Source organism: Chenopodium quinoa, unplaced genomic scaffold (assembly GCF_001683475.1).
Source record: "Chenopodium quinoa cultivar QQ74 unplaced genomic scaffold, ASM168347v1, whole genome shotgun sequence".
NCBI lineage: Eukaryota > Viridiplantae > Streptophyta > Magnoliopsida > Caryophyllales > Amaranthaceae > Chenopodium > Chenopodium quinoa.
The window spans coordinates 11,286,276-11,309,684 of NW_018742204.1; the positions used below are offsets into that span (position 1 = coordinate 11,286,276).

The 23,409-nt window shown below is 32.7% G+C and overlaps 1 protein-coding gene and 1 pseudogene across 1 annotated transcript; one reads left to right on the forward strand and one right to left on the reverse strand.

Moving 5' to 3' along the window:
* Positions 1-4: 4 nt before the first annotated feature.
* LOC110718412 (elongator complex protein 2-like) lies at positions 5-13,855 on the reverse strand. The gene is made up of 10 exons (XM_021897248.1): positions 13,652-13,855; positions 13,475-13,562; positions 12,034-12,119; positions 11,160-11,313; positions 8,145-8,305; positions 7,356-8,021; positions 4,635-4,950; positions 4,271-4,488; positions 2,014-2,191; positions 5-1,299 (listed from the first exon to the last, which is right to left on the reverse strand). The coding sequence occupies exons 1-10, from the start codon at positions 13,787-13,789 to the stop codon at positions 800-802; spliced, it is 2,505 nt and encodes an 834-aa protein (XP_021752940.1). The 5' UTR covers positions 13,790-13,855; the 3' UTR covers positions 5-799.
* A 2,361-nt stretch (positions 13,856-16,216) lies between these two features.
* Positions 16,217-17,637, forward strand: LOC110724920 (annotated as a pseudogene).
* Positions 17,638-23,409: the final 5,772 nt, after the last annotated feature.

Consider the following 23,409-nt stretch of genomic DNA (forward strand, 5'->3'; position numbering starts at 1 on the left):
ATGTAAGAATAAAGGTCGATCCTGAGATTTTATAGACCGTAGGCATTATAATAGATAAGCTAAAATTTTCTTTCATGAGGAATGGAGTATTTGTTTTTGCTTTCATTAGATAAAAAATTGTTATGCCCAAATACATTGTAATCGTGTTATCAATTTTCTTTTTTTTTTTTTTTTTTTGCACATCAATTTCAAACAAAGTTTAGCTGTTTGTTCAACATCAATGTACTATAATTACATATAAATGAAATTTACTTTAATAGTGGATGAATTTGGAGGACTAGAGAAAACAAAATTTGTTCTTTTAATTGACTATGTAGCCATTGGAGTCAAGAAATTGAAATCTAATTACCTAATCACCAATATTTTGCAAAATAATGCAAAAGATAAATACTTAATCAAATTTAGGTTTTGTTTCAACATATTGTTGTCAATATCATTGTTTAGTTCTTAAATTAAGTTATCATTGAGATCAAATGGTAGAAAACACATCAATTTCTCCACATCCCTTCTTATTGGAGCTTGAATTTGTTTTTTGTTTTTTATTTTTTTTCCTCTTTGCAAGAGCTTTTGCTTTCAAGAATGAATATCATTATCAGCAAGGATCACTTTATAAATCACAATCGGAAGTGTTGATGTGTCACGAAAATATCATTTGTAGATTCCATCAACACTATTTCACCACTTAACCTACCTACTGCCCAAAAAGGGGTACAAGTCAAGGGGCACAACTAAGTACTTGAACAATAAGCAGAATGAACTACAGCAAAATTTTGAAGCCTCAGCATATAGTCAAATCCTCCTAGCAATGACTAACATTCACTTCGAAAACTCGTACACAATTATCAGCCCCACAAGAAGCAAGCTGGTTGCTTTTGCAGTCTTCTACCTTCTCTGAGTTTCTCCATGCTAAACGCTGCACAGTTGATGCATGGCACATGAATGGATCAAACTTCGCAACAACATTAACTGTAAATCCTACAGTTGCCATACATCCATCTTCTAGTTTAGCAGAAAGACCCCAGAGTTCTATGGATCCGTTTTCCAATCCAACTGCTAGTAAACCATGATTATTTTGACGATCAATACCGAGCCAAGATAAGGCAGTAACACTACATGAGAATGGTGGCAAAGTTGATAAGTGTTTGACGGAACTTTTGTTCACCACTGACCATAACTTCACAGTCTTATCTCTTGAACCAGTTGCAAATTCATGGCCAAAAGGATTCCAAGAGCATGCCCATATAATCCTTTTGTGAGCCTCTTGCCTTGATAAAAGTTCATAGCTGATTTCGTCCACACCTGTACATCATCACAACAATGGAAATTGAATTTTAACTAAAAAGGTTCAAGGATCATCAGGCAGAGAACTCATCCAAGGGGAGTAAAATTAAATTTTGAGAGGAAGACATCACTAGTTTTCTATTTAGTTTTGAGAGACCATGTAATCAGAAAACCAACTTTCTCAAAATATTTGAGGTATCAGGACAGCAACATCAGTGCCAGAAGCAAACCAATGGCATTTTTTAGCAGCTTCATTGTGACGGAAAAGGTACAAGATAGTTTTAGCATGTATGCAAGTTTTTAACCTTCTCCAAATATTGAGAAGAGGGTATTCAATCATCTCTTTAGGGTTCCATAGCTTTCCCAGAAAGATAGCATGACGACAGCATGCTTCTTAGATTCAAAAGTCCATAAAATGACAAAGTATATACTACCTTCATGGCCCCATACTATACTATCACCTATTTACTTGACTAAGCTTTCTTATTCCATAATACCACTTGAAATAATTAACACACTACTTTTTAGTCTAAAATATCAATGCAAAATTACTTGTGAGATTTGAATACCAATGCAGTAGCTACTAATCCTACTATGGTACATAGATTATTATTATTTTTTTTAAATGGTACATAATTTTTAACACACTTATTTTAGAGTGATAAGACAGAAGAGAGTATAAATTTGACTAGTCAGCAATCACAATACCTACAATTTATTTAGGCTAAGTACCTTTTCTTTCAATGGAAAAGACGGAAAACTGACGATCCCTAGAGACAGACAGAAGTAAACTGTCATCATGCGAGAATTCCATCTGCGTCACAGTCAAGCTATGAGACTGTAACCGACCAACTGCTTTCCATGATCCAACCTGCCATAGCCATATTTCTGCCACTGAGGTTGTCTGGGCCTGCAAATCAATACCACATCAAGACTTAAGCACACAATATATTATTAGCAGTCTCAACATAACACTGAAAATTAAAGGGTAAATAGAAAAAAAATTAAAAAAAAAAGTGGAACACATAATTAAATTAAGAAACAGGTTGTTTTCCCTTTGACTCTACTAATAATGCAAATAAAAGCAATAGAGAAAGCTTTTTTACAGCACGACTAAGGAATGAGACATCAAGAGAGGTATTAAATAATTTGGGTTATCTGGTATTAGCTTATTAGCAGCACGACTAAGGAATGAGACATCAAGAGAGGTATTAAATAGTTTGGGTTATCTGGTATGTGCTCATCAAGAGAGGAATTAAATAATTTGGTGTTATGGTAATCTGATATGTGCTCTTGTGCTTTTTGGATGTCAGGCTTATGGGTCAGCCTTCAGAAGAATGTGCTAATTTCACTTGGTGAGGATCCATATATATATATATATATATATACAGAAAAAAAGCTGATTGTAATCTTTAAGAGATGGAGATTTATTCTTCAACCCATTTGCTGCTCCTGTCATGTGCATTTCTGTTTGGGATCCTATTATCAAGAGATTCCATGCAAGTATTGCAGCACAGAAACCAAATCCATTGTTGAGAGGGGGTTAGAGCACCATTTCCTCCTTGCCAATTACACTGTTATGTTCACTATCCTAGCCCGTGGGGTTCAAAGATAGAAAAATTGAAGAAAGTTCACATGAGCAATAAATGAATCTGATAAAGATTTCCCATAGATCATGAGGGAAAATTTTTGTCGACCCAGACATGCTGGAGGTCTTAGGATTCCTTTTTTAATCTATGCATGAAGCTCTAAAAGCAAGGTGGATCTAGTGGTTTGTGAATGAATATGATGCTTTGTGGGAGGACATCCCAAGTCATATAAGGTGCCAAGAACCTAGGATAGTAGGATTTAAGAGCAGGATGATCTCTTCTACTCGTTGCCTAGGCATATGAAAATCTATTTCAAGTAGGTGGCATGTGTCAAGTCCTTGGTGGGTTTCAAGGTAAATAGTGGTTCAAGGGTTCTGTTCTGACATGAAATTTGCTGTACGGATCAACTACTATAAATGCAATTTCCAATTTTCTATAATTATAAGGGTCAAAATTTATGACATGTTAGCATGGCATGGCTGTAAGAGAAGAGTCATGAAGCACCAAAAATAATAGCTATACTGTTGTGTGTCCTATTGGATCAAATCTAGATGTAGAAACAAACAAAAGTATGATAAAGTGCTGAAAGATCAACCATCGAGCAAAATCATGGTACAAAACACTTTCTTCCAAACAATCGATTTCGGCAAGACCCACAGAAATATGTGGGAAGGGAAGGATTCAACTGAACCTAGGAAGTAAAGATTGGCTAGCAAGGGCCCAGAAACTAACATAGTGGTTAAATCACGCTCATAGCTAAATTAAAGCTTAAATCCAAGTCTCATCATTTCAACAATCAACTCTTCTTCAATCAACAGATCATTAACATTCCTACAAGCCATAGCCAAAAAGAAAGACATCGAAACTTGGCAAGTTGTGGTGCAAATACTGAGCACGGTTCATTTCCATAATGACCCAAAATAACTAATAGTGTTGAGCTCATCATTTCATATCAATTTCCAAGACCAGTAGAGCAAATTCAAGAAGATGAGTACATAGCTGAACAAAATTGGCTGGACTCCTGAAGGATGGAGTAATTCACCCTCAACACCCCCCCCCCCAAATAAATAAAGCATCAAAAAAAAAAAAAAAGTGTATTTGTGACTTCTATATAACTTGCACTCGGATTTGTCATAAAGTAATAATGCTGGAGGCATATCTGGCAGAATGGTACCATAGCTAATACTATATACTTAGGTGTTATACTGTGATCATTAACTAGTAAACAGAAAAAACATGATATAAAATATATAATTGACACATCCATGTTGCATACTTCAAACAATCCAACATATATGAAATTACTAACAAAATTAATAAAAGTATCAATGATATAAAACAACACATGTCCAGCACATTACATGCCCTGAGAATCATAATTAAGAGAGGAAGTTCCATACCTTGCAAGAGGAAGCAACAAGCTTTCCCTCATGGTCACAACATAGAGAAAACAGCTCATTTCCATGACCATAAAGCTTGTGTGTCTCTGGCCACAATGTATGCCATGCCAGTTGCTCTTCAATAGGTGGTTCAGTTAATGTAACTGGTACTGCTTCAGGAACAGTTTCAAGTGTGTCAACGACCTCTGTGTCAGGTCTCTCTATACTTTCCTGCGCAGCTGCACAAATCAAACTTAAACTGTGACTATTTGCTCTTCACATCATGAACTTTTATTTTTCTATTGTCTAGACATGCCCATGTCTAAAATGCAATATGGTTACAGAAACAGTACTTCCATACAAAAAAAAAATAGTGAGGAGTCACCATGAACATAAATAGGTTTCTGCGATAATCCAAGAGCAGACATATTTGCCCCTAAAATTTGGACATCCAGCTGAATGTTTTCTGGGACGTCAGATTCCTGTGAAACAGCACAATTCAATGTCTTCAGAAAGGATAAAGGGGCTTCAAACACTCTGGCCACTTTCTCATCAGCTCCACTGACAAAGCGGTGGTTTCCCTTCCCTTGTATGGCCGTCACACAGTTAATATCATGACCATGAACTTGTGGACGTGCAATTTCATGCCAAGAGCACCTATCTCCTGTATGGGTCAACCACGGAGCAAAGATTCGAGTTGTCTGCAAAAATCAAGTTTAAACAAAATCTATTTTAAAGGAGGTCAAAGCAACCAAAAAAAAAATCGCACGACACACCAACTATTCAGAAAAACATAGAACTCCACAACTGGATTTTAAAATCAATTTCTGCGATTCTGCATCTAAGAAGGCAAAAACATCAATCTAAGGTGGGACCAATCAATATGAGGAGATAAGAACTGTAGACAGTACTTTTTTCAAAAATGAAAACCAAAGTAGCATGACAATTCAATAAGAGCAACAACAGAACGGAATAATTAAGCTGAAATGAGCTGAATTGCACATGCGTGTAAAACTATGAGATCAATGGGAAGTTGAGAAGAGAAACTATAGTGAATGGTTGATGGTGGGAAGAGTTTGAAGTATAAAATTAACATGATCAAATGACTTATCAAACTGCTACATTAATCATTAATGGAGAGTTAATCAAAATAGCAAGTTCAACATTACATTCCCTGATCCCAATAATTTCCTCCAATAATATCTGAGAAATGCCAGAGAAAGCACTACTCTCTATTTCCCCCTCCCTTTCAAATCTCAATTATGCCTCCATCCCTGTTCTCTCTAATTTCAATAGTGGGGCCGCAATGAAACAACCAGAACTATTATAACCATATTAACCAATATTCAAGACTAAGGAATAGGAAGCATTTACAGCTTTCATTCAATTCACTTTGAGTCGAAAATGAAGATAATTATGTAGAAAATGATAGACCATAATCGCTGGAATTTTTAAGTTTTATCAACCTTTTTTTCCCCAATTTTCTTTAAATGTCAAGGCTGTATTATTTTTTTCTACTTCTGATGTTTAATTGGGTATTACTTTTTACTACATTAAAACTTTCTGTTAAAGTTTTGGTTTTTCAAAAGTAATTAGGCACAACAAATTCAGATTAGGGTAAGAAATTTTCAGAGCTCAAATGGCCAAATATTTCTCTCCTATAGGATAGGAGTTTTTATATTACTGTGTTCTTTCAATTTAACAATTCAAAGTCGGATCAGGGCCTGTGTTTTTTCATTTAGAGCAGGAATGGCCTCAAATAACTCTCTCACCCTCTTTCCTAAACTTGGGGTTCACTCATCCCAACCCTACACAGAATTCCTTTTTCTTCTAGGAAAAAAAACGAAACAATGTTAAGGCAGTTAGGCAGTGATTATAGGAAGCCAACATAGAGAGATACTTAGGAGGGTGTTGGGGAAGGGAGCTCTCTTCTGACCTTGCCTCACGGCAAATAACAGCAGATTTTCACTCCCTTCTGACTCATTACCACCAACACATGCAGATATATGCACAATGAAATTTCAGAAATGTTGACGAAACTGCTTTGTGGTTGTCAACAGGTCAACATTGATTTACAGAAACATTGTATTATTTGAAGCCGACTTTTTTTCAGATACATCTGACCCAAGATATCCAATTCAACAGAAAATGCTACAACCAATCATATAGTGGATGGATAGGAATGACTTACTTAAAAGAGAGCAATTTATGCCTCTATGGATTACAAGTGAACACTGAATCAATGAAATAAATGGTTAAAGGGCCAAATTATACATTTATCACATCTTAGTGACCATTTGTAGGAATCCACACACAATGATTCTTCAGTAAAATTTATGACACTATAACTCTACACAATTAACCTTTTATCAAAAACAAATTTAAGATAAGGTAGGTATATAGAATGACATGGCAAGTCATCCAATGTCTCTTTGAAGATCAAACCAGCATAAAGTTCAATCATAAATGTCACACGTCACCCTCGTTTCTCAATTCTCATTGTACACCTATCTTAACCCAGAACAAATCTTCATCTAAGCAAATTCTTCTCTTGAATTTATCTCATTGAGTTCAAACTGTTATTAAATAAACCGTACAATGACTTCAACAGAAGCATGAGAAGCATTACAAGGTACTCCCTCCATATCTTTTTTTTTTTTTAAAGCTAGAGTTGGGATTGCACAGAGTTTTAGGAGGTTTAATAAAATAAGATGTTAGTGGGGTACATAAAGTTATTATTTTATTGAAAAGTAAAGTGGTGTGAGAGGGAGTGGAGACCATTGGAGGAGTGAGAAATGAAAAAGTAAGAGAGAGTGGGGACATTAGTGGGTAAAGATATATTATTAAATTGTAAGGGATTTCCAAACGAGGAAGTGTAGCTTTTATTAAAAAAAAATAAATAAATAACCGATGAAAATAGAAAGTGTTGCTTTAAAAAATATATATATAGGAAGGAGTGCATAGATTTCTCATAGTACTTCATGCCTAGATTAGCTTCTAGTGTGGCCTATCATAGGACATGGTTTGGAACTTTGGGTGTAGTGAAACTAAGAAAATCCTAGTTTACCTAAACAAAAACATGATTCTATTGGGAGAAAGAACATACCTGGTCATGACTTACTGACAACAAGAATTTACCAGATCTGGCCCATACAATGTCCGATACAGCTGCAAAATGTCCAGAAGGAACCTTCTGTGGCTGCCAATTCTCAGAATCAATACCAACATTTTTCCAGAGATGGAAAGACCCACCATATCCATGTGCCAAAATGGCATCCCCATTTGGATCCCAGTGCCCACCATAAAATCCCAAAGCACAGTGGCTAAGCTCTCCAACAGTAACAACATTCATCCAGATGCCAGAAGTGCTCTCAGGTTTCCAGATCATCATTGTCTTGTCCATAGATGCAGATAATATACTTTGGGGTTGTAGGTATCCTCTTCCTTCTGTGGATGTAATAGGTGGCTGCCACTGAACAGAATAAACCCAGTCTTCATGTCCAATGAGGAGGGACTCCAGTGATATCTGATAGGTGGCTAAGCCATAAACAAAAAGAGGACCCTCAATGTATGACGCTAAGCCTATAACACCTTTCCTTTCAGGGTCATCTGAGGTTTCGCGTATGACCATTTTCCATATGCGTATAGATTTATCCTGTGATGAGCTTACAAGTAATAAAGTCTCTCCTGCCCCATTTTTCCCTATAGGCAAGGAGAAATCCAAACTTCTAATCCAATCTGAATGTCCTTTCAGTTCACAAGCACGAACAAACTGAAATCAACCAATGATAAGCAAACTAAGAAAACTGAAGTCCAGATGAGCAACAAGACTTGCCTCAAAGAATAAAGCGAAAAAGAAAGAAAGCAAAGAGAACTCGTCCATACAAATCTATACCTTTCCTGTCCTCTCTCCACAATACAAATGAATTTTATTATCCAAACCTCCCATGGCAAGGACAACATGTCCTGTATTATCAGGTAATTCCGCTAATGCAAGTGTTACCATTGTTTTTGAACCGACAAAAAGAGATTCAAGATGCGACAATTTGCAGTCCCCTGAAAACAATCAGATCAATGAGACCAAACAGTCACCTGGAAAAAATCAGAACAATGACACCAATCACTTCAGGTTGCATGCACACAAGACACCTGCACCATAAAGAGAATGGATCGAACACAATCCAAAAAAAATACAGGCAAATTTGATCAAAAGTTTCACTTATGATTTCTCAATAAAGCACTTAAAGTAAGACCACTTAAGACAGAAGTATTATTAACACAGATGTATTATTAATTATAAAGCACAAACAGCCAGATGAAGCAGCAGTACAATAAGCAAACACTCCAGATACCATGCACATATTAGGATGCAATTGAATTTGGGTCTTCTTGACAACCTCGCACAGGATGTCAAAAACTAAATAAAAACATAATAATCTGTAGAACAAATGAAAAATTTTGGGAGATATTCCCAAAGATTCTCAAAGACATGGGTCAGGTAGAATAAGGAGTATACAGCTACAAGTCCTAAGTTTTTTTTTCCCCCTGTTAGAGCTTAATGTCTAAAATACGTAAATGGACAGGTTAAGAGAAAAAATTCATAAATCACATGTTTAGAAATATTTTTAGGTAGTGTTTGGATAAAAGCATTTGATTTCAATTCTGGATTTTTATGTCTGTAATTTCAAATACAGATATTCAATGCCAAGTTCTTTGTTTGGGAAAGTTTACCTAGAATACCGTGGTATTCAGCAGCAACAACTTATAGTTTCATATTAAATTGTTATGCACCATCTTCACTCCTACAGCCCACTCTCTCTTTTCCTCTCTCTTCTCTTACATTGCTTCCCCCTCTCAATCTCTCTCCTCCTTAATTGTTCTTCCAAAATCCCCAAATTGTTGACCCAAATAGGTCAGAAATCGGCTCAAATCGACCAGATTCTTCATGTTTTTATTTCTCCTTTTGTATATCTCGATTATTATTCAGATATAGGTTTTTTAAATTTTAAGACCAAAATTCATAGCACATTGCCACCGATGAATGTCTAGTCTTGCAGCGGTACATTGAAGGCGATGGTGGTGGATTTGCAGCAATGGAGGATATAGTTATTTTCGTTTCTCACAAAGGTGAAAGTGGTGGCACAAAAGTGGTTGACGTGACGGCGGCATCCACAAAGGTTGTTGTTGTGACAATGGTAGAGGGGTCCAGAAAGTGTATAGGAGAGAGAAAATCAGCCATGGTAAAAGTTAAGGCTTTACAACTGGGAACAACAAAAAAAGGGAAGAGAGAATGGTTTAAAGGATTTGAAATGCCATCAATTGATATTGGATTTAAATTCGGTAAACTGAATTAAACATTTAAAGTCTAGGGTTTGAGTCAAATTCAAATGCAAATTCTAATAATTTTCAAACAAGCTATTTGGAACAATTCCATCATTTGAAATAATATGATAATTCCCAAACAAGACCTAAAGGAACTTTAAAAACTACGAGATTTCACTAGATTGACAACAATATTTGAAACAGCTATTAATTCCAGCAAATTGAGGATTTCAGTTGCAATAAATTTATTATGTGAGAACTCTAAATCATGTAAAAAGTTTTTATTCTCCCTTTGAAGGAACAAAAACCATCCTTAGAATATAATACATACAGCTCTGTTTAAGTACCCTAGAAGGGAGTCAGAGAGAGTGGAAAGAGACACGGGATAATAGATAACCAAAAAATCAATACATATACTGACAGATAAATAGAATAAACTAAAACAGATTTTCAAAGAGAGGAGAAATAGGGGAAATTAAAAGAGCATAGCATAAGTTACCAATTTCAATGGATTATCTCACTCTCTTACTATTCTTCCTATAATCAAGCCCAAACTCAACTAGTAAACATCAAATTCATCTAAGAATGTTTGACATAAGGTTGCTTTTAACATTTTTTTTAACTCGCCAAGGTTAGATCCAACTATGTAGTCTTATTAAGAGCATTGCCTTTTGTCTATCAATTAAAAAATGTTTACTGACTTCTTTAGAAGAATAATTAGACAGTTCTGGTCAATTGATCATAGAAGGGAATAACATTTTGCTGCATTGTAACACAGCACTTCAAAAACCAAATCTATGGATCTTATTCAAGAATATTTAACAAGATCCAGTGCTACTAATCCCAACAGCTGACTAAAAAATTTGCCAGAGTGGAATAGGGTAAATTAGTTTAACACATTATTTAATACGAAGTACATAAGTATAGCAACATATTCAATTGATTTTATCAATTGTTCTATATATCACATATTATTCAATAATCAACGATCTTTCCCATTCAAGAAAAAACTAAAGGAAGATGCTAAGATCCTGCTTCTTTTTCATAGCCTCTATTACATAAAAGTCTAGCATTTCAAAGGGAAGTTAAGCTTTTGCCAGGATAATGTATTTTGGGTAGGCGCATATGTAAGATAGCCGTCAAATTGACCCCTTAATAAGTGATATGATATTTGTATGTTGTGTATCCAGAGTTGTACAAGAGGAGAGTTGTACAAGAGGCAACCATCATCTTTTGTTTCTTCTAAAGATGCTCCACATCTTATAAACAGATTCTTCAGAATTAAGATTTAAGAAGCGTGTTATGGATTTCAGCATCCACTCCTCTATTATGTTGCATCTTAAAATTACTTTATGTTAGAATTGGGAGGAAAAGCATGTTCGTCATGCTTTACATTATGAGATCTGTGGCTAGAGCAAAATCAGAAAAATTTGAAGGATATATATGCAGGGAAGAGTAGTCCTCTGAGCTTTGCTAAAAGGACCAGACAGAAATAAGGTAAATATTACAATCAACATTAAAGAAGTTTTGCATGGTCTAGATGGAAAAAAATGTACAAGACAGGTAAGTAGTTAAAAATATCACCAACCTTGGGCAGTTACTGGAAGAATGATTTCCCAGATGTTTACTGTACCATCAGAAGAAGTTGAAGCAAAAATTGCTTCTGTTGAAGAAAACATTATTCCAGAGATGCATGTAACACCTTTCTTATGAGGCTGCGGTACAGTCAATACTTGTCTCCACTGTAGTCACAGATTAGTGAATCCGACATTCAGTTAATGAAGAAGTCCACACATATAGAGCAACTGAGAAAATTTATGCACAACACAACTATTTCTTGAGCTAATCAGGTTAGACCATTATAAGGGTACAAGAGGCACACAAGTTCCAGAATGATAAAAGTTCCAGAATGATAAAAAAAAATCCGAAAAAGTATAAAATAAGTATTACATTGCCAAGACCATTCTGGTTTTCTTTTTTCAAACAAACATAGAACTAAGATTCAGAATACAGAAATGACTTCAGCTATTAAACTTCCCTACAATGATTAACATCTCATATTGATCCTAGCATTATAAATTGGGTTTGAAATAATACTTTGAAACCTGAAGGAAATAAAGTCGGGGAAAACAATAAGTTTGTGGCAAGCTGTTTGACAAATAGTCACACACATGGACAGAAATGCTTCTTTTCTCTTTTTTTTTTTTTTTTTTGGGGGGGGGGGGGGGAATAGGTCAAAGGACTTAAAAATTAAACATGAAATCGTATTTGGTATCAGAACACATCAAAAGAAAGATAAGATCGTTGGAATTGTTGTGGCCAGAATCAATATGTAAAAACAATGTCAAGGAAATCAGTCAGACATTAAATACAACTTCAAATCCCAACCCCTGAAGAGCTAAGATTAAGACCTAGCCAACAATAAAGCACAGCTGCTTTGTCTATAAAGCAATATGGAATACCTTTTTATCTGTGAGAGAAACTGCCCACAAAATAATAGTACCGTCAGCATCTCCAGAGAGCAAATAATGCTGCCCTAGTTGTTGAGCTGTTTCAGAAAGAAAATAATGATGAATCAGCAGCTGAAAGCTTTCAATTTTAATACTGGTAGAGCAAAAAGTCACTCATTTCTCATTTTAGGCCATCCTTGAATCAAACCACATTTGCTAAGATACTAGAATTGATATATTGTCCTTAGTATCCAATCTATTACAACACTTACAAGAAAATTCATAATTTGAGTGATAACATTATACTACAACTGAAGACTGAAGTGATAATCACATGCAACTCATATATACCGTGATTTGGGAGAAAAAAGGGGAGGGAGAGACGATAGAAATCGAGAAGGCTAAGATTCAGGAGAGAACACGATTGTGTCAATAAAGGCATGGGTAAGATCAAATCCAAGAGGTAATCAGATACTCGGTTACTTGACTTAACATTAATGTTATTTTAGGACATCAGTTGCTTACTTGCTACAAAGTCACTAATTGTAGGCAGATTAACTGTGAAAAACTGAAAACAATTTCCATACAACTTTTCAGTGGCTGTAGTCTTCATCTAACTATTAACAATCCAAATTTTAGCACAGTTAAATTATATGATATATTTCTAAATGTACTTCAGACAATTTGGTCAAAACTCAAACCCCAGTCCGCCTAGACAGTAGACATGGACATAACCAGGATTCTTGCAACACAAAACATTGATAGACAAACATATAAGAACAACAATTTACCACTAGCTAATAGCTATAGCTATTAGCCTTGATCAAGACCTTCAAGGGTTACGAAAATATAAAACAAAGTTCAATCAAAATATCCTGTCTTCTTTATGAAAATGATACTGATAAAGTTCATATGATTTGAATTCTATCTAGTGTAGGAGATCCATGAACTTCAGGCGGGTATGAAACTGAAAGTACTCATCATGTTTGTAAATTAGTCACATATCTAATTTGTTCGGGAAAGGTGATCACAGTTCTTAAAACGGTATCAGACAATGATTGGATCCCCTAACATACCTTTCCTTATAACAAGTGGTTCAATACTATGGAAACAAAAGTAAAACATCAATTTCAAATGATATTGTAGCAATTTATACTAAAATTTTAACTTTAATAGGGTTTTCACAAAGGTGGCACAATTATACAATGTATTCCAGGTCCCTAATCACTTGTTTTACAATACTAAACTTTAGACAATGATAATGCAATATAAACCCAGCCATGGCATCGCCGCCATCCATCATTTCAACACCAGGGAAAAACCCCATTTGAACACAAACCATCTCTATCAAACAATCCCATAAAACAGAAATTGAATTCAAAATTCAAAGTATTGAATAAATTCAAAGACCCCAATTGACAAAAACAAAAGATAAAGCACAAAAAAAAAAAACCTCTAAAAGCAAACTTTGAAGTGGGTAACCAATAAGTGCAGTTAACAGCAGCTTTGTGACCAGGAAGTGTAGTGAAAATCAGGGCTTTCTGCAACACACCCAGAAAAATTGAAATCAAAATTTGCAAAGTCCATGAATTTGCAAATAAGAATCAAGAAAGAATTATAAGAACGTAACCTGAGGGCAGAAAATGGCAACGGCATTATTGGCACCAAAAGCAACAAGATTAGAGGCACCCCAAGAAACATTGTTGACGATTCTGTTGCAGCCTGCTCCAATGAAAGCTCTCTCTACTGCGCAGTTGCTCAAACTCATGGCTGAACGGCTAGGTGTTTGTTCGAGAGGTTGAAGACAGAAGAAGCACGCCTAAATTGAAAATTGGGCCATGGGGGTTTTAAGGAATTTTATATGGTACGTAAGAGACCTGTTCTTAATACAAGTTATACAACTGGTCTCTTTGTGTTATTTTTTTAATAAAAAGATTTACCAAGCCTTAAAAAAGAAGCAAGCCCCGATTTAGAGCAAATCCAATAGTTGTAGCTAGGGACTTGCTTGCAGTTTCAATAATTCCCTAGCTACTAGCTATATCATCTATACTAATATATTAAGAACGTCTCTGTGCCACGTAGACTAGAATATTGCTTCATATAAAAAAACGATGATAAGGGGATTCGAACATCCAACCTTCTATAAGAAAGATAGTTACTTAACCATCTAAACCAATCATAAACTATGTTATAACATGAAAATAAATGCATATAACCGATAATCACAAGGTCTAATTAAAGTAGCAACCGGTGCAACGCCCGGGCTACACACTAGTTGGAACTTAAAACACAATTAGCTTGGCAAAAACTTGGCTAAGCAAATTAGCTTTGCCAAGCTAATTTGCTTGAGAATAAAACTTGCCAAAATAAATTGGTTATTCCACCAATTAAGTCCTTCCCATGTAATTTGTATCAAAGGACTACTACTTATTTGGTAAATATATTTTACAACAACTTTCTATTTGCTACCTAATTTTTACAATAGCTAGTTTTTTCAAAAAAAAAAAAAAAAAAAAGTACCATTATTTAATTTAAAACCCATTGTACTTGCTTCTCCATACTCTGAAATACGTAGTATTCTTGCACTATCAAATTTTCACATGGATAATTTTGAAGACCCGTATTACTATGATTATTCAGAAATTTGTTTTAATTCTGAAAATCAAAACTCTCATGCTCCAACTCCAAAATTCTCACATCCTCAACCCTCTGCAATTCGACCGGTTCTTCATCATCCTTCTGAGAATTACTATAGTCCTATGACTCCATATCCACCAAAGACATATTTCCAAACATATCATCCTCACATAGTTAGGCCAGATTATCATCCAACTCATCCGGGATTTTTTACATGTCCTCCAATCATTCATGAACAAGATTTGGCTCATGACAACACAAGAAGAGATGTCATAGCAGACTTAAGCACCAACAAAGAGTCTCCTATTGTTAGGCTAGATGATGAAGAGTCTCCAATTACAAGGTAGGGTGACGAATCCCAAACTCCTCTTACTCAATCTTACAATGACGAGAAAACCAATCAAGGTAATGCCAAAACTGTTAAGTTGAAATTGAGCCAAATTAAATACGTTGGTTTGTGCAAGAGTTGGATAACCATTTCAAAGGATCCAATCAAAGGCAACGATCAAACTAAGGAATTGTATTGGTGAAACATAGCTGAATACTATAATACATGGAAAGAAGAAGGGCCAGAGATACCAATTAATAAATTGTCCAACCATTGGTTCAAAATGAGTGCCGATGTTATTAAGTTTAATGGGTGCTACATACAAGTAAAAGAAAGCCATCCAAGTGGGAACAATGAAGAAGACATCATTAATAAGGCAAACATTTTGTTTTCTGAACGTAATAAGGGTAGAAAGTTTTCCTACCTACATGCTTGGGAAGTCCTATACACTGATCCGAAAATGGCAAGTATTTTCAACAAAACAAAGCAATTCATTAAAGAGAACAAAATTATCAAGGTCGGGTACGTATACCTCTAACCATGATACTAGCGAAAAAATGATGTGCAACTGTTAGATGAACGTCCGATTGGTCAGAAGGCGGCGAAAGCTGCGGCAAGGAAGAAGGGGTGTAAGAAGACAAGTTCTAAAATTGTTGAGGATAAGTGGAATCAATTTGAAGATTTAGCTACAAAAAGACTTGCATTGATGCAAGAACATGTTCGTCAAACTGATTTTGAGGTACTACTCAAGGATACTTCGACTATGGATGAAAGCACAACGAAAAATCACGACCAAATATGCATGATAAGGCAAAGTATGGAATAGAGTAATGTTGCTATGTCTACTACATTATTACTATGAGTAGACTATATGCATGCCATCTTGTTTCTAGAATTTTTTTATCTAAATAAATTGTGATCAATAAATTTTTATGTCAAACTACTTTTTATAATTAAGTTATCTAGTCTACAAAGTTGAATGCTCAAGTGCATTACTATGTTAAAAAAAATTAGCCATTACACTACTTGTTAAAGTATTGGTCAAGTTTATTCTCAAGTGTAGTACTAGACTACTAGTGTCTAAAACACTAGCCGTTAAAAACTAAACTAGCTTGACAATTGATGTGTTCACAAATATATTCATCTCTATATATAGAACTCCACGGCAAAGGTAAATCTCAACTATCAATATTATTTGAATTTTCAAGTGTAGTACTAGTGTCTAAAAAAACTAGCCGTTAAAAATTGAACTAGTTGATAAAATATTAATCAAATATATTATCTCTATACATAGAGCTCCACAACAATGGTAACTCACAACTATCAATATTATTTATTTTTTGTCCAGATTGAAACTCACATTCTCTATACAACAGAAAAACAAAAAAAAAATGTCAAATGGTCCAAATTCATCAAATACATTGATTGAAAAGTTTTGGAATGATCAATTTCTTGATGAGTCATTTGAAGAAATGGGGCGTTTCATACTCGAAAATCCTCCAAGAACAATTGTGCCTCGAGATCGGGAAGGTGGTACCGAACGTCTTTATCAAGATTACTTCTCCCCCAAACCTGTGTATCCAAAACACATATTTCGAAGCCGGTTGCGGATGAGGAGGGAATTATTCATCCATATTGTGGAGGAACTTGGAAAGAATTCTGAATATTTCCAACAAAGGGTTGACGCTGCAAAAAGACTGGGGTTGTCTCCCTCTCAAAAATGCACCGCTGCTATTCGCATCTTGGCATATGGCAGTCCGATGCTGTTGACGAATACATTAAAATAGGTGAGAGCACTGCCTTAGAGAATTTATTTAAATTTTTTCGTGCTATTATAGATGTTTGGAGATGTGTACATGAGAAAGCCTACTTATAATGATGTCCAACGACTACTTGAAATGCACGAAAAAATATCATGGCTTTCCTGGTATGCTTGGAAGCCTTGATTGTATGCATTGGGCATGGAAAAATTGTCCTACTGCATGGAAAGGGCAATATACTAGAGGTGATCATGGGTACCCAACAATCATGTTTGAAGCAGTCGCCTCAGTAGATCTATGGATATGGCATGCATATTTCAGAGTTGCAAGGTCAAACAACGACATCAATATATTGAGTAGATCAAATTTGTTTCAAGAAAAGTTGTAAGGAAAAGCTCCAGAGGTTCATTTCATTGTCAATCAAACCAATTATGATATGGGGTACTATCTTACAGATGGTATCCAGAGTGGGCTGCATTTGTCAAGACCTTTACACAACCTCAAGACCCTAAAAGGCTTCTATTCAAGCAAAGACATGAGAGTGCAAGAAAAGACGTTGAACGAGCATTTGGAGTACTTCAAGCTCGCTTTGCAATAGTTCGTGGAGCGGAACTTTGTTGGCATAAAAGTAGACTCCACGACATAATGGATGCATGTATTATATTGCATAACATGATTGTTGAAGATGAACGCCACACATACTCCAAAAACTTTGATCAAGGTGATTTTTCACCAACAACTGTCGAAGATGTTCATCAAGGGCATGCATTGGATTTTCAAGCATTTCTTGAAAGAGATGTAGCCATTCGAGATAGACATATTCATCATCAACTAAAGGCAGATCTAGTGGAGCATATTTGGAGTCGTTTTGGAGGCCTAGACCTTAATTAATCTCCCTGAAATTTTATGTTTTGATCAACTTTTTTTTTTAATCCTAAATGTTGGTATATTCTCCATATTCTGTAACCATGAACTAGTCATTGTCTATTTGTTCTACATTTCGTTACTATGTATTTATAAAATAAGAACATCAACATTAAAAAGATTACTCCAAATGCTCAACATAGATTGACGTTAAAAAATAAGTAGTATAATATAAGAATGATCAAATCAACATTTAAAAAAGAATAATCAACATAAAAAAAAAAAAAGAATAAATGAATTATACAAATATTAATTAAGGAAGTGAGACTCACTTAAATACTAAGCTAATAGCTAGCCATTGGAGCAAAAAGTAGCTAAAATGATAATTAGCTTAAAGGCTTATGTGGCATGGCAAGCTAATTGTCAAATTAGCTTGCCCTTGGAGTTGCTCTTATAAACTAGATAAACAAATTACTATGTATGTTTAAATTATCAAATGGCTTTTTCGTAAATAAGTTGCATTGAAGCTTTCAAAAAAAAAAATTGCAGTGAAAGTTGTGTTTTTTAATTAAAAAATATATATTTATATTAGTGGGCCACTATGACAAGTTGGACAGATTTTCAAAGTTAACACCATTAACTCTCCGTTTGCTACTATTCATCATCTTCTTCCTCCCACCTTCTTCTTCATGTTCATCTTCTTCCTCTTGTAGTCTTGTTCATATTTTTTCTTCCAGGTTCCCACCCACCTTAATCTTCTCCCTCCAATCTCTGCCCACTTTCACCTTCTCTTTCAAGTCCGTTGATTCCATTTCTGTCAAACGAAAACACTAATAACAAAAAAAAAAAATACAGTAGTGTTCATAGTAGAACCTCTAATGGTGTTAGTGGTTCAACCTTAAATACAGTAGTGCAAAAAAAAAAAAAAAAAAATCACCGTTCATGGTAAAAACTGCTAACACTATTCATTTTTTTTTTTTGAGAAAATAACACTATTAGCGGTTCTTCCTGGAACAATGTTTTTTCTTTGTTACTAAGTTAGGTGTTGTGCCATGTACGGTAATTTACATAACTAATTTTAAATTAAAAACTAGTTTTTGGCTCGGACGATGCCTAGATCATCGCTATTAGCGGTTCTTCCTTGAACAATGTTTGTATATATGTAAAATAAAGTGAAATGGATTGGCGGTGTGTTAAAAAAAAACATTTGTTAATTTTTGCAAATATTATTGAACATCAAAATTCTTAATTTAATAATATGCGGTAACCTAAATGTTTTATCGTATATATTATTTTTTTTATTTGTTAAATGGATTTTTATTCTTCAGTGGTCAAAAAAAAAATCCTTAAGTAAACATATATTGTGATTAAAAGAAAAAAAAAACAAAATTTTGCTATACTTTTTTGGGTTAAATATTTAAAATAACTATAACATAGTATAAGAATTATAAATGAGTAACTAAAAGAGATCAAATTAATTTTGTAATCGTATTATATTATTGTTAAAATACACACATATAAGACAATTAAAAATTTAAAATTAATAAATATGAATAACTCATTTTAAAATAACTTTATTAATTACCATAAGATGTGTTATTAGATCTTTTTAAGAAAATGTTATTAAAGTGGTGGCTAAATTTTAAATTAAATGAAGAATATGAGGTAATGAATTCAAATATTAATGCTAATAAATTAGAATTTTTGCTAGGAAACATTATTAATGATCAATAATAACATGATATGGTACCACATGGCGAAATTTGCGATACGTGGTAAGATTACAATTCTTGCCATTGAGTTTTGATAATATATATTGATATTGATGAAATTTTCTTACGGAGTAATAAATTTATAATAAAAAGAGCCTATAATGCATTTAGTTATTATAAAAGAGCCTATTAGCCAGATAGCTTTTTTTAGAATGCATTTGACAATATGTATACTTTAATCTATTCAATTTCATCAACAAATTGGCACAATTTTCTTCTTGTTAACCAAATGAATTTCTTAAAACATTGTACATTATACTTTGTAGTCCTTATGTATGTCATACATTATGTTAAGAATCTGATTTTTTTCCCCTTTAATTTGTACTCCCTCCGTCCCTTTATTATATGTCTGTATTCCTTTTTGGGGTGACCAAAATTAAGTGTTTGTTTCTATTTATAGGTTGTACTTTTTGCCAATATTATTCTTATTTTGATGATTTGACATCATTTTTCTTTTTCTTTTTTGTACTTTACATCAATTCTCAATACTTTCTTTCTCCTAATTCGCAACCACCTTTTCTTTCTCTCTATCTCTCTCTAACCCCACATGCATATTTGTACTCCCAATTTTTAGTTTTAAGGAATCTTTAACTTTCTTAATTCCCATGCAAAATGAGAAATAGACATGTAATAAAGGGATGGAGGGAGTAGTTGTTAATATTTATTTGTAGAAGGATACGTCACATATTTTATTTTAACTATTTTCTTAATATTTGAAATTCAAATTGCTTTTTTTGAGCTTTTTAACATAAATTTAAATTCAAAAAAATAAAATTATTGTTGTCATCGGTAGTACATAACACTAGCTTAGTACCCGTGCAATGCACGGTAATTATAAAATGTATTTTTTTTTTAAAAAAAATAATATAAAACTATCATCGACATAACACAACTATAACATAGGTTGTGTTTAGTTTGTTCTTATTTTTGCAAATATAAAATCAAACATGGAAAATAACAAAGAACAATTAGAGCATAAGTATATTAAAATTAGTGTTTAGTTTCTTCTTATTTTGCAAATATAAAATCAAACACGGAAAATAACAAAAAATGATTAGAGCATAAATATATTAAAATTATGTGTTACACCCAATGGGTATGAATAATAATTCCGTTTTAAGATATTTGGTCAATGTTTTTCCCTAACAAAATATAATAATATGAAAATATTTAAGAATTTTTTTTAAAAGTGCATACATATATTAGAGTTTATAATAATTATAATGTTAAGTTATATTGTATACTCCCTTCATCCCATTATTTTCTTCGTATATATTATAATTAGGGGAGAAACCAATTAAAATATTAAAAAAAAAATTCCCATTTATATTAAAAAAGATATTCTAATCAAAATATAAAGAACATAAAAATTGCACCAGAACTTAAACTATTATGCCTTTAATACACTTTGTAATAGTGGAAAACATAAATAAGTAATATATAATTATAAATAGTTTAAAATTTTTCATTGGAATAGTGTCATATCTTTGTCCAAGAAATAATTCATAAGTTATTAGTACTTAAGTAGGAAGATTTCATTATGTCAAAAAAAAAAAAAGAAATATTTCTAATAAAAATAATATTTTGAAAGTTCTCAATGAAAAATATTGCAAGAACATAATAATATTAATAATAATAAGAAGAAGAAGAATAAGAATAATAATAATAAGAAGAAGAAGAAGAACAATAACAATAATAAATTCATCGGGTTTTTAAAATATTATATTACAATTACCTTGTTTAATATAATCATGCTAATAATTATAAAGAATAAAATATATGCATTATGCTATTTAAAGATATGTCTTAGCCCTTCCCCGATCAATTTCTATTTGATTTTATTTTATCTGTTTTCATTATCGTTGATTGTCGATTGTAGATGGTGTATGGCTTTCATTAATGTTATATAGTGTCCTTTAAGACTTTTTTTTTTTTAAAAAAAAAACTATGGTGGAGTAATATTAATAAGATATAAGTAGTAGATTTGGAAAATATTTTATTACAAATAAAAAAATATGTGAATAAAAAAATACCATAATTATATGATCTGGTGAATATTTTGTGTATAAAAATAATTAAAAAAAAGGAAAGGGGGAATTTTGGAGGAAAAAACAGAAGTGGCATGTGTTATTCTCAGTGTCTGTTTTAGTATTGTATATTGATGTTGATATGATATTGATTGACACAATTTATGATAAAAAATTGTCAATTTAGATATAATGAATAGACATATCAAATCTTTAATTTATGTATTATTTTGCTATTTTTTTACTTATGAATAAAATTTGCCACTTTTTTTTATTTATGTATTAAGGCCCTGTTCTCTTCATCTTAATTTTTTTGAACTGAAATTATTTTTACTGAACTGAAATTATTTTTGCTGAACTTAAATTATTTTTACTAAACTTAAATCAATTTTACTGAACTGAAATTATTTTTGCTGAACTGAAATTATTTTTACTGATTTTCTATTATAATTCTTCTTTAAAAAAACTGAATTTTACTGAACTGAACTTATTTTTACTGAACTGAAATTATTTTTACTGAACTGAAATTAATTTTACTGAACTGAATTTATTTTTACTTAATATTATTTTTTAAAGGTGAATAGAACAGGGCCTAACTAATCTTAAACCCATGCGATGCACAACGTTTTAATGTATTATAATTTAATAATTGTTTTTGTATTTGTATTTTTGCGAGTAAAAAATAATAATTTAATAGTAGTGTTAAATTCAAAAACCAAAATTCTAAAACATATTGGCTGAGAAATGAAACAAATTAAAACCATATGTGATTATACTTATATGGGAAATGTTTGTTTCATATGGTTATCGAATTTAACTGAACATCTATTTTCATAGAGATACTTACAACACTTCAAATCCATACACTTTTTTTTTTTTTTGTGAGAAAAATCTATATACTTTAAATCCATTAAAATATCAAATACTTCTATAGATATTTAAACTTAATTTATATAAACAAAACTTATTAAAAGCTAATCAAAATTCTCATAACCATAAATTGATACATCCTATATGAAGCATCAAATTACAAGTTACTGATTAACTATAGTTTTTAAATTGGCTTGATTAATGAAAATATTCGACATCAAAATGAAAAAATGCAATATAAACCCAAAAATCCTTCAATTGAATCAAAGAAACAATTAAAATGAAATTAAGGGTAATGCAAAAAATCAATCTAACCTTTTACAAAATTCTAAAACATATTTAAACATTGTAGCAAGAATACTTTTACAAATTACAATATTGGAAATCCAATATTTTACCATGTCAAAGAAATTGGTACAATCTTAGATGTGGAAGAATAACTAGCAGTTGAGGACCTTTGGGGATTATGGCACCTTTGTAAGTTGCTGTAAACTACGTATTGAAATACATATCGCCTCATATCCATCCATTCTTATGTTGCCATAATCTCTAGCCAAAAACTCAGATTATTACCACCTGTGTTGTCAAAAAGTTCAACACATTTTACTCATCAACCATGTAGTCGAAACCGTTAAGAAGTTGGGATATTATTCACCTGCACTTAAATGCTTGGCATTGCCGCATTGGCATTATAAACGTAAGACTAAGAATTGCATGCATACTTTCCTACCTAAACTTATATGTAAAGCCCAATCAACCTGCTCCTATCTATGAAACAGATGTCATAAATTTAAATAACTTGTTCCAACTTATATGTTCTAAATTTTAAAACGTGTGTCCTAAGATTTTAAATTATATGTTCCAAAATTTAAAGCGTATGTTCTAAATTTTTTACTCACACTTTCGATATTCTATATCAGTTTGTTTAAAATTTATATTCACATGTTCATAATCTTAAATTAGATGTTCTTAATTTTACTCATATATTTAAAATTTCATAAAGCAGATTTTATAAATTTTTAATCACTTTTTCTAATTTTGAAATTAGATGTTCTAAACATATTACTCACACAGATTTTCTAAATTATTACTCATATGTTCTAAATTTTAACTCACATGTTCTAAATTTT